At 33.3% G+C, this 14,836-nt stretch overlaps 1 protein-coding gene across 1 annotated transcript; it reads right to left on the bottom strand.

The window, feature by feature from the left end:
• Positions 1–4,815: 4,815 nt before the first annotated feature.
• Positions 4,816–7,491, bottom strand: LOC127138508 (uncharacterized). Its single transcript, XM_051064973.1, has 5 exons — positions 7,284–7,491; positions 7,013–7,097; positions 5,400–5,513; positions 5,205–5,306; positions 4,816–5,090 (listed from the first exon to the last, which is right to left on the bottom strand). The coding sequence occupies exons 1-5, from the start codon at positions 7,361–7,363 to the stop codon at positions 5,046–5,048; spliced, it is 426 nt and encodes a 141-aa protein (XP_050920930.1). The 5' UTR covers positions 7,364–7,491; the 3' UTR covers positions 4,816–5,045.
• Positions 7,492–14,836: the final 7,345 nt, after the last annotated feature.

Raw genomic sequence — 14,836 nt, 5'->3', positions numbered from 1 at the left:
TGTAAATAACACTAATTAATCATAATTCTCACAAACAATTACAATCTCAACAATTATAGAGGTGATAATCTTGATACTACATTTTTATTATTAATTATGATTTAATATTACATTTTAATATTTCATTTGCCACTAAAAATAATGCGATTATTTTTAAGATCTTATTCAAAAAATATACAATTTTATAATTGTTATAATATATATAAAAAATTTACATGAAATTAAAAAACGAGACTTTTGTTAGCTTTATATACCGCTGTAAATTAGACATTTATCTACCGTTTGGTAATTGACTCGGAAAATTGGACAATTCTTTAAGCCCAATTGCTAATTCTAATTAAAATAAAATTCTGCTTGTTTTAATTAATTAATTAATTATTTAATTTACTAATTAATTTGAGAAATTATTTATTTAATGTTATGATTAATTCATTTAAAATAATTAGTTTTTTTCTTCTAAATTTTTAAATTCATGATTTAATTTAATTTATGATTTAATCTATTTATTTGTGGTTTTGGGATTGTTACGATTAATTATATTAGTCATATTTAATTAATTGGGGATAAAATTAAGGATAAATAAGTAGAGGAATATGGGATAAAATTAGGGTTGTAAGGAATAGAAGTTATGGATAAAATCGGGATAATGGGTAAGTCATGTTGCATTATTTAATTATCTTAACAAAATTAAATTTTATTGTTGCAATCAAAACGAGATAAAAGTCAGGGATAATTTAAAGGATAAAATACTAGGATTTTCAAGGGATAAAATCGGGGATAAAATTGGGATAAGAATTATATCTAACATTCTAATGTAATCACTAATTTATTTTTCTTAAAAAATAAATTAAATATTATTTTCACAAACCATCAAAGGGATACAATTAAATTCAACACACTTCAAATTGTAAGTCATCTACGCTAGAGTATTGAGGCATTTTAAAAATTAATCATTTCTCTGCCACGATGCGTGAGAATTTTCAAGTGATAAAAATGATAAAATAAACAATTATTTTCTACAAAAACTACGATACTCTGATCCTTCGCCTAATGCGAAGGTACGTAGGCACAAGATTGTAAACTCTAGCGAGTACGATTGTAAAAAATCTTTTTGGGTCTCCCATCTGTTTAAATAAAAAAATCTGTAAATACGATAAACAATTAATAATTAATCAATAATCAAACAAACATCTTTAAACACACATTAACCCTAGAATTATAGAATTAAATGAGGATCTCATTGAGTACAATAGAGGTAATGGGTGCCTAGTACCTTCCCCTTACTTAACCAACTACCGAACTTAGCATCTCAGCCTTATTTATTAGGTTTTATCATTATTAGAATGAAGGTAATTGATGACTAGTACCTTCCCCTTACTTAATCGATTCCCGAACTTAACATTTCACATTTAGTTATTAGATTTTATCATTATTTTCTTGTTCCTTAGAAAGGAATAAAAGATAATGGCAACTCTGTCATTTTTCCAATTGCAACACTTATAAAAGGCTTTGTATGATGTAAACATCACACACTCAATCCTAATTTTCATAATTCAATTTACAGTTTTCTTTCTTTTCTCTCTTATTCTTCTCTGTTTTTTTTTCTTTTTTAAAACTTTTGTTCCAATACTTAAAAATCGATTTTATAGGATTAAATTAGATCCAACCACACGTTGTTAAAAAATATTTAAAATTATTATTTATCTTATATATTTTTCTTAACTTTTACAAAATGCTTAAATACATGCATTATCATGAAAAGAAGAAAGTGATTTGTGAGGAGTCGACCATATCTAATGTAAAACCTTTACTAGTAAAACGTGAGGCCACGTGACAGGGCATGACTTGTGTTCATAACATTGGTCTATACAATACAAGTTGTCATTTTCAACAAATAAGATTGAATCCAAATTCATATGAAAAAAAAGAAGATTAGATTGGGCAAAAGGTAAGTGGAGCCCACTAAGATTTAGCAAGAGATTGGATAAAGAAAGAAGCAACGGCATGGCCCACAGTTTTCTTCTTAATAGAATTTGAAAATTGGTTGGAAACGCAATTAGCCACGTTTTAAGGAGGTAGGTCCTACGAGGTTGATGAAATTAAAAAGAACACGTTTTGTTGCTATATAAGAATTGTGGAAACTAGGAACATGTCTTTTTCCACAACAACTTTCCATGTTCTTTATCTCTATCCTTATCCTTGTTGGTTTTAGTTCAGCAATGGAATGCCTCTTTCCTAGGAAACTGCTTCTTTTGTTGACCAATCAACTTTGGTTTTACGATAAGATAACAAGTCAAAAGAAATTCTAAATGCATCAAATTGATTTTGATAAAAATGAGACTAGACATTGTATAGTATAATTTAAAAGTAGAAAGTTGATCTTAGTGAAGAAAATCTTACAAGGAATAGGAAATATACGAAGGAATAAACTCTTGAATTTGTCGAGTTTTTTTTTCTTGTTTAACTGCAACATGTTATTGAGTGTTGCTTCATATTTTGAGTTTTGAAATATATCCATAATGACTAACGAAGGTCCAATGTTTAAGATTTGGGCCAAAATAACAGTTAACTCAATCCAATAAGATAAAAGGGATAAGATAAGGTGTTGTTTTCTACATACACCCATGTACTGATGATATACCCTATATACTTTGGATTTTAATTCTTCAACAAAATCATTTAATGATTGAGACATCACATTTTGTCGTAAAATTTGTCAGATTTCAATCTTTATACCATAAGTCTGGATTCCAATGTCTAGATTTACCTTTTGATATTGTTTTTCACCCTAAGTTAAGAGAAATTTAATATTTTTAAATAGAATTATATTATAAATCAATTCTTCGATAAATCGTACATATTTTTCATTCATTAATAAGATCAAAATCATACATAATCAATCCAAATACAAATCACAAATAAAAAATATCAAAATATACAAAATTAAATCTCACAAGTGAGTATATCTGATGTCCTTGTTCATTGTTCCTTCTTTTTAGTCAGAATTGCAAAGCATGTTGTATCTATGCTAAGATGGCTTGTAAAGTGGTCATCAGAGGAGTCCATTCCACAAACTCGCCCTTAGCTATGGCATCTCCCAATAACCATAATGCAATGACATATCAATAATACATCAACGACATGGTTTGTTTTCGTCTACTTCTCTTCTAAGATCACTTGATAAGTTAGTATCGAAGGATTTCTCACTATATTTGATATCACAAAATGACGTGACACCATCAACGACATGGTTTGTTTTCGTCTACTTCTCTTCTAAGATCACTTGATAAGTTAGTATCGAAGGATTTCTCACTATATTTGATATCACAAAATGACGTGACACCATCAACGACATGGTTTGTTTTCGTCTACTTCTCTTCTAAGATCACTTGATAAGTTAATATCGAAGGATTTCTCACTATATTTGATATCACAAAATGACGTGACACCATAAAATCATCAAATATAATTGTATATCGTAGTTCATGGATTTTAAAATCATCAAATATAATTGTATATCGTAGTTCATGGATTTTAAAATCATCAAATATAATTGTATATCGTAGTTCATGGATTTTAGAATCCGGACTTTGCAATTCAAATTATGAAATTTCTATTGGCGCATTCATATTTCAACTTCCAAAAAAATTTTATATTTAATTTTGAGAGTTATTTTCAATCTGGTTTTAAGTATGTCCAAATTTTAAATTCCAAAATTAAGAATTATTTTTAGAATTTACACATGGTGCATGAGTAACACATGGAGGGTGTAATGAGTAACTTTAAAATAATATAGTAAGAGTTTTTGTTTCTCTTGCATTCGCAAACTCCTTTTTAATTCGAGAATTCCTTAATGCATTCTATATGTTTTTTAAATACCACGCGAAAATCCAAAAATATCCTTAATTTTCAGAGATACATCTTCGAATCCACCTCAATATACACATTTCATTCGTTTTTGAATCACACTATAATTTTATGAATAAATATAATTCGAAAATGCATCTCCAAAAAATTTCTGAAAATATTTTCGAAACCTAAAAAAAACAGAAAAATGCAATATGGTAATCCAGCAACAGCAGCCTTGAATAAATCTGGTCTCATATTAAGAACTCCACCAATTAGCAAACCCCAGCACTTATTCCATTAATGCAAAGTCTTTCCTTGGAACAGAATTTTATTTCAATTAAATGTTCAGCACAAGCAATAAAATCAGTAAAAGTGTTATTTTTCTTCAACAGCCTTTACAATTTAGCAGACATGATTCAATTTAAGAGATTAAATTGCAATTTTGTAAATTTGATAGACCAAATTAACCAGCCTTTACAATTTCAAGGAATAATATGACTTAGAACTCATCCATTACCCTACCTACATATCTACATGTTAGTTCTTGTTTTTCAGAGTCATAAAGACACTGATAGTAATACTGTTTCTGGCTGATTCTGTTAGTATATCCACCTTAGATGTGTAATGAGATCAATGAAATCCTTTCTATACAATTCTACTAGAACCTATATGTGGTAGAATATAAGAATATAAGAACCTACTGTGATCAGATTTGTGTAAGGAGAATGGAAAAATGGTTTTATTACCATATTCCATGTCACAGTCTGGGAAAACTCCATTTAAGGCAGTGTAAGGGAGAAAACCTACTGTGATCAGATTTGTGTAAGGAGAAACTAAAGTTGAGGCAGTCAACCGCAAGCTTCTCGGTAGAGATGAAGTGCTGAGCTAGTTGAAGTATAAATTGTGTAGGGCAAAAGAGATGAAGAAATATATAGAGAAGTAAATACAAGAACCAAGAAAAAGCAATGAGTGAGTAAACATCCATATCGAGCAACAATAGTTGGCTAACAGCACTTTTGTAAAATCATGTTACATATGTAGCTTTAACAAGGTAACAAGGGAAAGAGTAGTAAAAATTGTAAGGTTTAGTGTGTCAAGAAAAAACCTTATCGGTAAACCTTTAACAGATATATTCACAAAGAATGTGAGAAAGAATCTGCGTTTCTTAGTGTGTATCCATGCATCTTTTGGATTGTCTACTTCACAAAAAGGTGAATAATTGCTCCAAAGTAGTCTTGCAGCTGAGAAAATGAAGTAGATGTTTGCATATCAGAACATTATACAAGAATTGATCAACCAAAAGGAATCAATGCATCAGATATTTCTCGTTAAGTATGTTTAATGCGAAACTTCACCTGAGTCATAATACTTTTTCCAGTTTGACCTTCAATAACTAGGCCTACCGTTAGACCAATCATTGCCCAAGCTCCATTAACTGCCTCAATTTGGCGCCTTTTCTACAATCACAGCACAAAGTGGTTAAATTTATAGTAAACTGAGGAGCATGGTTTCGTTAGTGTTATACAACTCAGTTTCCTACTGTTTTTCACCTTGAGTTTTTCTTTTGCTTTAATTCTTTCCATTTGTTTGGCCGCCAATCGCTTGGCTTCCACGGGATCAACCATGATTACATCCTTTTTTGAACCATCCTTTCCTGAAGACACCTGTGTATTTATTATATAAAAGATATAGATCTCATTAAACATAAATACAAAGGTAATGGGAAAAAGAGAAGGTGCAATTTATATCAAAGGGATGAAAGAATACTTCACAGTTTACCCAATAAAACTTGTATTTGATTTATTAGCATAAGTATGATATCCAAAAGAAGTAAGGTTTCAGCAAGAGAAAGTTGTAACTTATATAAATATCAGACATTGCATTCAAGAAAGAACAGTTGAGGCTAAGTTTTAAAATAGTATTTCACAGGAAGATGACACCCTTTATTTTCTCATAGAAAGGAAGAAGGGAGCAACAAAGCTAGGTTTTAAGTATTAAAATGCAACTAAGAATTATAATTAATTTTATTGAATCATTTAAATAGTGATAACTCCCACAGATTTTCCAACCTTTCCAACCTTGTCACTCCATACTATGTTATGATTCTTTACCTCTTCCATACACTGTTTTGAGAGTCCCACATCAGACGATATATGATCTGAACAAGTACATATAGTGGGAGCAATCCTCACCCCTACAAACTAGTTTTGTATGATGAGTTAGGTTAAACTTAATTCTAATATGATATCAAAGTCTATCGATCAAATCATGGACCGTCCACCCCGTTTATATCCACGCACCAAGCCCGATAGAGTGTTGGGCGTGAGGGAGTATTGAGAAGATCCTAAGTCCCACATCAGTTAGAGATAGAGCTTGAAAGGAATGAGTTACGCAAAACTCCACACTTCAGATGTCCAGTCCCGAGCGTGAGTTGTGTCGGTTAAGAATCCCACATTAGACAATATATGATCTTGAGAAGATCCTAAGTCCCACATCAGTTAGAGATAGAGCTTGAAAGGAATGAGTTATGCCAAACTCCACACTCCAAATGTCCAGTCCTAAGCGTGAGTTGTGTCGGTTAAGAATCCCACATTAGACAATATATGATCTTGAGAAGATCCTAAGTCCCACATCAGTTAGAGATAGAGCTTGAAAGGAATGAGTTACGCCAAACTCCACACTCTAGATGTCCAGTCCTGAGCGTGAATTGTGTCGGTTAAGAATCCCACATTAGACAATATATGATTTGAACATTGACTTATACGTGATGTACCTATAAGTGAGGCAATCCTAACCCTACAAGACGGTTTTGTATGGATGAGTTAGGCCAAACTCTAACTCTAATAATTTGTTATCCTCTAAAATTTCTAAACTTCCAATCTATTGCTTCTATCATGTACATTTGAATTTTCATGCTATTAAATGTGTAAACAAAATATAGAACCACAGAGAGTAGAAACTATAACATACTATATGAAATATTGAAATCAATAATAAGCTACACAAGTGAGGAAGCATTTGAGATCATACCTACATAGTTTTTCAGCAAACATAAATTCAAAAGTTCATACAGAAAAACAACCAATCTCAAAAACTCATCATGTTTTCTCAACCAACAATACATACTCACACATATACTGCAAAGTATTCAATTTATGCATACATTGGGATTAGCAAGGACACGAAATGTTTGACTTTGTGTTCTACGTGAAGCCATTCCTGCATCTTGCTCTCTTCTCCATCCCCACCTAAAACAAAGAGGTTAGATTTTCTAAAGAACAAATTTTTCTTACTCTCTATAGTTCGTTAAATCAAATAGACATTGCAATTCCTAAAGTAAATCGCAATTTCAGGAATTGTTAAATCATAAACTTTCAGCTGAAAAAGAAAAACAAGAATTTGAGGAGAAAGTGAAAAGGAAGAGAGAAACTTACTTGGCGATGGATGGAAGAGAGTGGTGAGAATGAAACGAAGCGAATTGAGCGTTGGTTAATGGAAGAATGGTTGAAGCCATAGCTCAGAACCTGAGAATTTCGCTTTATCCTTTCCCAATTTATTTTCTTTCTTCTTTTCTCATTTTTCAACTAAATTAATAGTATACGAGATATTTATTTTAAAACATATCTCAAGTCTTTTTTCCTTATCATATTTAAGGTCGTAATGGACTTTGTTCTAACCACAATCACACGTGTAATTCCAACATCATCAAAAGGGCATAATAGTATTTTTCTGGTAACCATACCCATAGCATGTCGTGAACATCAACTATCAACTATCTAACTAAGACCAAAACATGCTTAAGTATTCCCTAATTTATCCTTTTTAAAATTTTAAATTTACACTAAGATATGCTCGAATATGTAATTGACTAATATACATTTAATGTCCAATGAAAAGAGCCCATATGTGGAGACATGACTTCTCAGATATTTTGATGACGACAAACCTTGCTTCATAGCTAAAGTCGGATTAACAAAAAGATTGATCAAGGTTTAAAGCTCGTGTATGAAGTTTTCAACAAAAGATCAAGTCTTGGTGAATCACATGAAGATTCGGCTTTCACATGGATTAAGGTAACACTTGAACTCTAGATAGTTATACAAGTGTTCACAACATGTTGCACTCATATCATAATCATTGAAAATAGTTTTATGCATCAACAAACCACCACACTTATTTTTCAAAACTGTGTTAGAGTAACCGGTTATCACTTTTAGAGTAACCGATTACTCTGAGTAATTTTCAAACATTTTTTTAACGTTGGAACCATGTAACCGGTTATCCAATTTAAGGTAACCGGTTACCTCAAGCAAATTTCAAATTATTTTGTAACGTTGAATGCATGTAACCGGTTACCCTATTTAAGGTAACCGATTACCACTGGTCCAGAATGAAAAATATTTGCATCTTTTCATGAAAACTCTTATGGTTTCTTCATCATGAAACATGGCAACCTTTGGATTATTGCATTCATCTAAGGAGGTGTTTTAGACATTATATAAACATCATTTTTCAGATTTCAAAATTACCTCCTTGCAAAAAATTTAAATTATTTACACACATTCACTCAATCTTTCTAAGTGTTCATCCACATTTTCTTAAGAGTGAAACTTTGCATAAACCTTTATTTGTCAGCATCAGAGTTTCATTCCATTTTAAGAACACTTGTATAATTACTGTGAGATTTGAGTGTTACAAAGGAGAAGATCAATTATTTAATTGATATACTTCAATTTTCATCTATCTCATCTTATACAAATTATTCAAAATTATATTCTTTGATTACAACTTATTCTTAGGATTGTTAAGGATAAGTTTGTAAGGTTTATCCTTGTGATCCGGTGTGTGGATACAAGAGGTCCATGTGTGAGAAATTGAGTCTCGATTGGACTTTAAATATTGTAAATCCAAGAGGATTGTTCTTGGTGTGTTAGAATAGATAGAAAGACCTTAAGGTGTCTTGTCTAGAAATCTAACATTATAGTGAAATTCTCTTTCGTGTTGAAAGGGGAGTGGAGTACTCTCAATCTGTGAGGGGAACCACTATAAATCTCTGTGTCATTTACTTTCCGCCTTTACCGCTTTTCATCACTAAAACATTTTAGAAAGTAAAAGTCATAAACCGTCAAAAATCCGGAAAATACTCTAAGTGCCTCATTCACCCCCCCTCTAAGGCACTCCTTAAACTTACAATTGACATCAGAGCAGGTTATAGGTAACCTGTTCCTAAAAGATCCGCATGGCTTCCGCAAGCACGGATCTGGTTTTTAAAGACGGTGGAAGTAGTAACAAACCACCACTATTCTCTGGAGAATATTTTGATTTTTGGAAGATCCGTATGAAGGCACATCTAGAAGCCCAAGGAGAAGGCATATGGGAAGCCGTTGAAAATGGCCTACATAATCCTACGAGTGTGATCAATGGCGTTGGTACTCCAAAGATAAAGAGTTCGTACGATGAAGATGATAAGAAAAAAATCTTAAATGAAAAGAAAGCAGTAAACATTCTTCAAAGTGCTTTAAGCATGGATGAGTTCTTCCGATATCTCAATGCAAGTCGGCAAAAGAAATATGGGACACCTTAGTGGAGACACATGAAGGCACCGCCGAAGTAAAGAGATCAAGGTTGAATACATTAAGTCAAGAATATGAGATGTTTAGAATGCTGCCCGAAGAATCCATCGTGGCGCTACAAAAGAGATTTGTTCACTTGACAAACCACTTGATTGCTCTCGGAAAAACATTTACAAATGACGATCTCAATCTTAAAGTACTAAGATCATTGACTCGAGAATGGCAACCGAAGGTGACGGCTATCTCCGAAAAGAAAAGTCTCTCAACAATGACGTCCGCATCTCTCTTTGGCAAACTTCAAGAACATGAGTTAGAACTCCGTAGGCTTGAGAAACACGAAAGCCAAGAAAAGAAATCTAAAGGGGTTGCCTTGAAGGTAGACGCAAAAGAAGATAAAGATGATGACGCATTGGAGGAAGATGAGAATTTCATGCACCTTGTTAAAAGGCTCGGTAAGTTCTTTAACAAAAATGATAAATCCTTTAACGCTAAAAAGAATAGACATTTCAGGAAGAAGGAGGCCACCACATCTACGCAAGATGTAACATGCTACGAATGTGGAAAACAAGGCCACATAAATCCGGAATGTCCTAAACTTTCAAATAAAGGAGGATTCAAGAGCAAGAAGGACTTCAAGAATAAAAAGGCATATCTTGCATGGGAGGACAATGAAATTAGCTCTTCATCTGGATCGGATAGCGAGGAATGTGCAAACTTGGCGCTAATGGCTTCACATCATTCCGATGATGAAGAAGAGGTTAGTAATAATTTTTCTCTTTTTGATGATGATGCACAAGATGCAATTAATGAATTGCTAAATGAATGCAAAATTCTTTATAAAACTATATCATCTCAAAAGAAACAAATTTCTTCCTTGGAAGAAAAGATTGAAGTCTTTGAAAATAAGAAACAAGAGATGATTAGTGAAAAGAAGAATCTTGTATGTCTAGAGTATGAGTCTCTCTCGTTCCAAATTGTCCAACTTAAAAGAGTCCTTGAAAGATATGAAAAAGGACAAATTGGTTTGGAAGGGGTTCTTAGCCAACAAAGGTACTCAAATGACAAAAGTGGACTTGGTTACTCCAAATTTTCTAAACCAAGTACAAGTAAAACTATCTTTATAAGGCCTAAGGATCAACCTCCAAAAGAAAGAGTCAACACACCAAAAGTAGTGCATCAACATCCTAAAAAGAAAAAGTTTATCAAGAAAAAGTCTTTCGTTCCTAGATACAAAAGTAATTTTGAACCAACCTGTTTTTATTGTGGTATTATTGGCCATACACCTAATGCTTGCTACATTATAAATTTTAGTGTAGCAAAAGGGCATTATGTATGGGTTGAAAAAGGTACTAATTATAAAGAACCCAAAGCAATTTGGGTACCTAACAAAACTTAACTTTGTTTTGTAGGTGTGCTTGAAGGCCACAACAAATCTTTGGTATTTGGATAGTGGGTGTTCCAAGCATATGACCGGTGATGTGCACAAATTTTCAGATCTAAAGCTTAAGGTCGGGGGTTATGTTACTTATGGAGATAACAACAAAGGAAGAATTATTGGCATAGGCAAAGTAGGTGCACCAAATTTCATATCCATCGAAGATGTGCTATATGTCGAAGGACTAAAGCACAATCTCTTAAGCATAAGCCAACTTTGTGACGAAGGATTCAAAATAAGGTTCACAAAAGATGAATGCTTAATTGAAGACGAAATCACACAAGAGGTAATGCTTATAGGTAAGCAAATCAATAATATTTTCATGATTTCCCTTGACGATGTTTCTTTAAAGGTTAAGTGTCTTGTGGCAAATAACAACGACTCGTGGTTATGGCATAAGAGGTTTGCTCACATTCACATGGAGCACTTGAATAAGTTAGTAAAACATGACCTTGTCATTGGATTGCCAAAGATAAAATTCATCAAAGATAGGCTTTGCGATGCATGTCAAAAGGGGAAGCAAACCAAGTCAACTTTCACATCCAAAAATGTTGTGTCCACTTCTAGGCCACTACAACTGTTACACATGGACTTATTTAGTCCATCAAGAACAAGAAGCTTCGGAGGTAACTTATATGCTTTAGTTATTGTTGATGATTATTCTAGATATACTTGGACTTTCTTTTTAGTGCAGAAAAGTGATGCATTCAAAGCATTCAAGAAGTATGCAAAACAGATTCAAAATGTGAAATCATTAACAATTGCCTCCATAAGAAGCGACCATGGTGGAGAATTCCAGAATACCTCCTTTGAAGATTTTTGCGAAGATCAAGGAATATTTCACAACTTCTCTGCTCCAAGGACTCCACAACAAAATAGAGTAGTTGAAAGAAAGAATAGGTCATTGGTGGAACTTGCAAGAACAATGCTTAGCGACTCAAATCTTCCTAAGTATTTTTGGGCAGATGCGGTTAGCACGGCGTGTTTTGTAAGCAATAGAGTTAACATAATACCTATCCTAAAGAAGACTCCATATGAACTCTTCAAAGGAAGGAAACCCAACATCTCTTTCTTTCACATCTTTGGATGCAAGTGCTTTGTCCTAAACAATGACAAAGACAACCTTGGTAAGTTCGACGAAAAATCGGATGAAGGTATTTTTCTTGGATATTCTCTTACAAGTAAGGCATACAGAATTTATAATAAAAGAATTTTAAATATAGAAGAATCCATGCGTGTTAAGTTTGACGAATCTAACCCCTCGAAAGAGGAAATTGTTGTTTGTGATGATGATGATGATGATTTTGTAGAAATTCCTAAATAAGATACTTCAAACAAGGATCAAGAAGCACCAATTCAACAAGAGTCAAATGAAAATGATCTACCTAAGGAATGGAGAACTCATACAGATCATCCCATTGACAAAGTAATTGGTGACATTAGTTAAGGTGTCGCTACAAGATTGAATCTCAAGGATGCATGCTTAAACATGGCGTTTGTTTCGCAAATAGAACCTTCCAAAATTGATGAAGCTCTAGAAGATGATCAATGGATTGTTTCTATGCAAGAAAAATTAAACCAATTCGAGAGAAATCAAGTTTGGGAACTTGTTCCTAGACCAAGTGGTAAGCACATCATTGGAACAAGATGGGTGTTTAAGGACAAGCTTGATGAGAATGGGATAATTGTTCGAAACAAAGAAAGATTGGTCGCTCAAGGGTACAATCAAGAAGAAGGAATCAACTTTGAGGAAACTTTCGCTCCAGTTGCAAGGTTAGAAGCTATTCGTTTATTACTTGCTTACGCATGTTCAATGAATTTTCAGTTTTTTCAATTGGACATCAAAAGCGCATTCTTAAACGGATACATCAACAAAGAAGTCTATGTCAAACAACCCCCGGGCTTTGAAGACTTCAAGCATCCTTCACATGTATACAAATTGAAGAAAGCGCTCTATGGATTAAAACAAGCACCAATGGCGTGGTATGATCGTCTAAGTAATTTTTTATGTGAAAAAGGTTTTGAAAAAGGCAAAGTAGACAAGACCTTATTTATCAAGAATATAAAAGGGAATACCTTACTTGTTCAAGTCTACGTAGACGACATAATATTCGGTTCATCCAACAAAGAACTATGTGAAGAATTTGCGTTGATAATGCAAGGTGAATTTGAAATGTCTATGATGGGGAAGATGAACTACTTCCTTGGATTGCAAATCAAGCAACTAAAAGACGGAATTTTTATCAACCAATCAAAGTACTGCAAAGAACTGTTAAAGAGATTTGATATGGATGGGTGTAAAGCAATGTCAACACCAATGGGCTCTGGAACTTATGTTGAACAAGACGAATCGGGTGTGTCAATTGATATCACGAAGTATCGAGGTATGATTTGTTCTTTATTATATTTGACGGCCAGCCGTCCTGACATAATGTTTAGTATGTATTTATGTGCTCGATTCCAAGCAAATCCTAAGGAGTCACATCTCACGGCAGTCAAGAGAATCATGAAGTACCTCAAGGGAACAACCAACGTTGGACTATGGTATCCTAAAGGTAGTGTTTGTAGATTAATTGGTTATTCTTACGCGGATTATGCTGGTTGTAAAACAGATAGAAAAAGTACTAGTGGAACGTGTCACATCCTTGGTAATGCTCTAGTCTCATGGTCCTGTAAGAAACAAGTGTGTGTTGCTCTTAGTACGGCTGAAGCAGAATACATAGCAGCAGGCAGTTGATGTGCCTAGAATCTTTGGCTAAAGCAACAATTAAGTGACTATGGAATCGATCTTGGATGCATACCACTCCGATGCGACAACATAAGTGCAATTAATATCACAAAGAGTCCATTCATGCACTCAAGGACCAAACACATAGACATTCGACACCATTTCCTTCGTGATCATGTGCTTAAAGGCGATGTCGAAGTTACCTTTGTTGATACTCATAATCAACTGGCGGATATCTTCACAAAGACACTCGCAAAAGAACCATTCTATAAGATTCGAAGAGAACTTGGAATTCTGGATGAAGGTGACATATAACTATCTCACAATTATTCATTATACATAAGGCCAAGGTACACAAGTTCTCAATCCCTCTTAATTTTTGTGAAATTTTTCTTCTAAATTTTTTTTGTGTATATGTGCTTTTTGCCACTGTGTAACCGGTTACTTCACTTTGGATAACCGGTTACCCTGCTCATTTTTGCCTAATTCACGAAATTTCACTCTGTGTAACCGGTTATCCCCATATGGATAATCGGTTACCCTGTTATTTTTTTGTCTGAAAATCACATTTTCCTCACTGTGTAACCGGTTACTCCATTATGGATTATCGATTACCCTGCATTTTTTTAATTTTCTCACGCTGTTTGCTCACTGTGTAACCGGTTACTCCCCTTTGAGTAACCGATTAACACTGTTCATACAAGATTTTTTTTCACGTGACTTATTGCATTATGGTTGTTAAATGCTTATTTCTTTTTCATTCTAAAAATTAATCACTTCAAACATTGGTATTCTCTCTCCAAACTTCAGACTGTGTTACAAATATTGGTTTATATTATGATTGAAGTTTCTTATGTGGTATGTGATGCTTAGCCTATTATGTGTGCATGCTTGTTTGTTGTAACACCCCGAATTAAATAAGAGGATTATTTAATTAAGTTAATAATATATTTAATAATTTAATTAAATAAATTGAATTATTGGATTATTATTATTATTATTATTTGGAATAATAATTAGTGGAAAATATATAAGTTGGAATAAGAGAAAAAGGGTTCATTGTTGGTAAAGAGTTTTCACGTGAAACAGAGAAGCGGCTGAAAGGTGAAAAGTGGAGAAAGAGCAAAGGTTGAAGAACGGAAAAGCTTGAAGCTTAGAGACTGCCGGATTATCTCAGGTAAGGGGGGTTTATCGTCGTTTGATGGGTATTATAGATTAACATGTCATGGGTAGTGATAGCCGTTGAATTGA

Source organism: Lathyrus oleraceus, chromosome 4 (assembly GCF_024323335.1).
Source record: "Lathyrus oleraceus cultivar Zhongwan6 chromosome 4, CAAS_Psat_ZW6_1.0, whole genome shotgun sequence".
NCBI lineage: Eukaryota > Viridiplantae > Streptophyta > Magnoliopsida > Fabales > Fabaceae > Lathyrus > Lathyrus oleraceus.
The sequence above is the reverse complement of the archived record's forward strand: the minus strand, read 5'-3'. Positions and strand labels throughout refer to the sequence as shown.

Bases quoted from the DNA above. Each gene is read 5' to 3' on its own strand.
- LOC127138508 (XM_051064973.1), bottom strand. From the start codon at position 7,363: ATGGCTTCAACCATTCTTCCATTAACCAACGCTCAATTCGCTTCGTTT. The intron at 7,098-7,283 runs GTAAGTTTCTCT...TCTTTGTTTTAG, and splicing joins TCTCTTCCATCCATCGCCAA to GTGGGGATGGAGAAGAGAGC. The intron at 5,514-7,012 runs GTATGCATAAAT...ATAAATACACAG, and splicing joins GTGTCCTTGCTAATCCCAAT to GTGTCTTCAGGAAAGGATGG.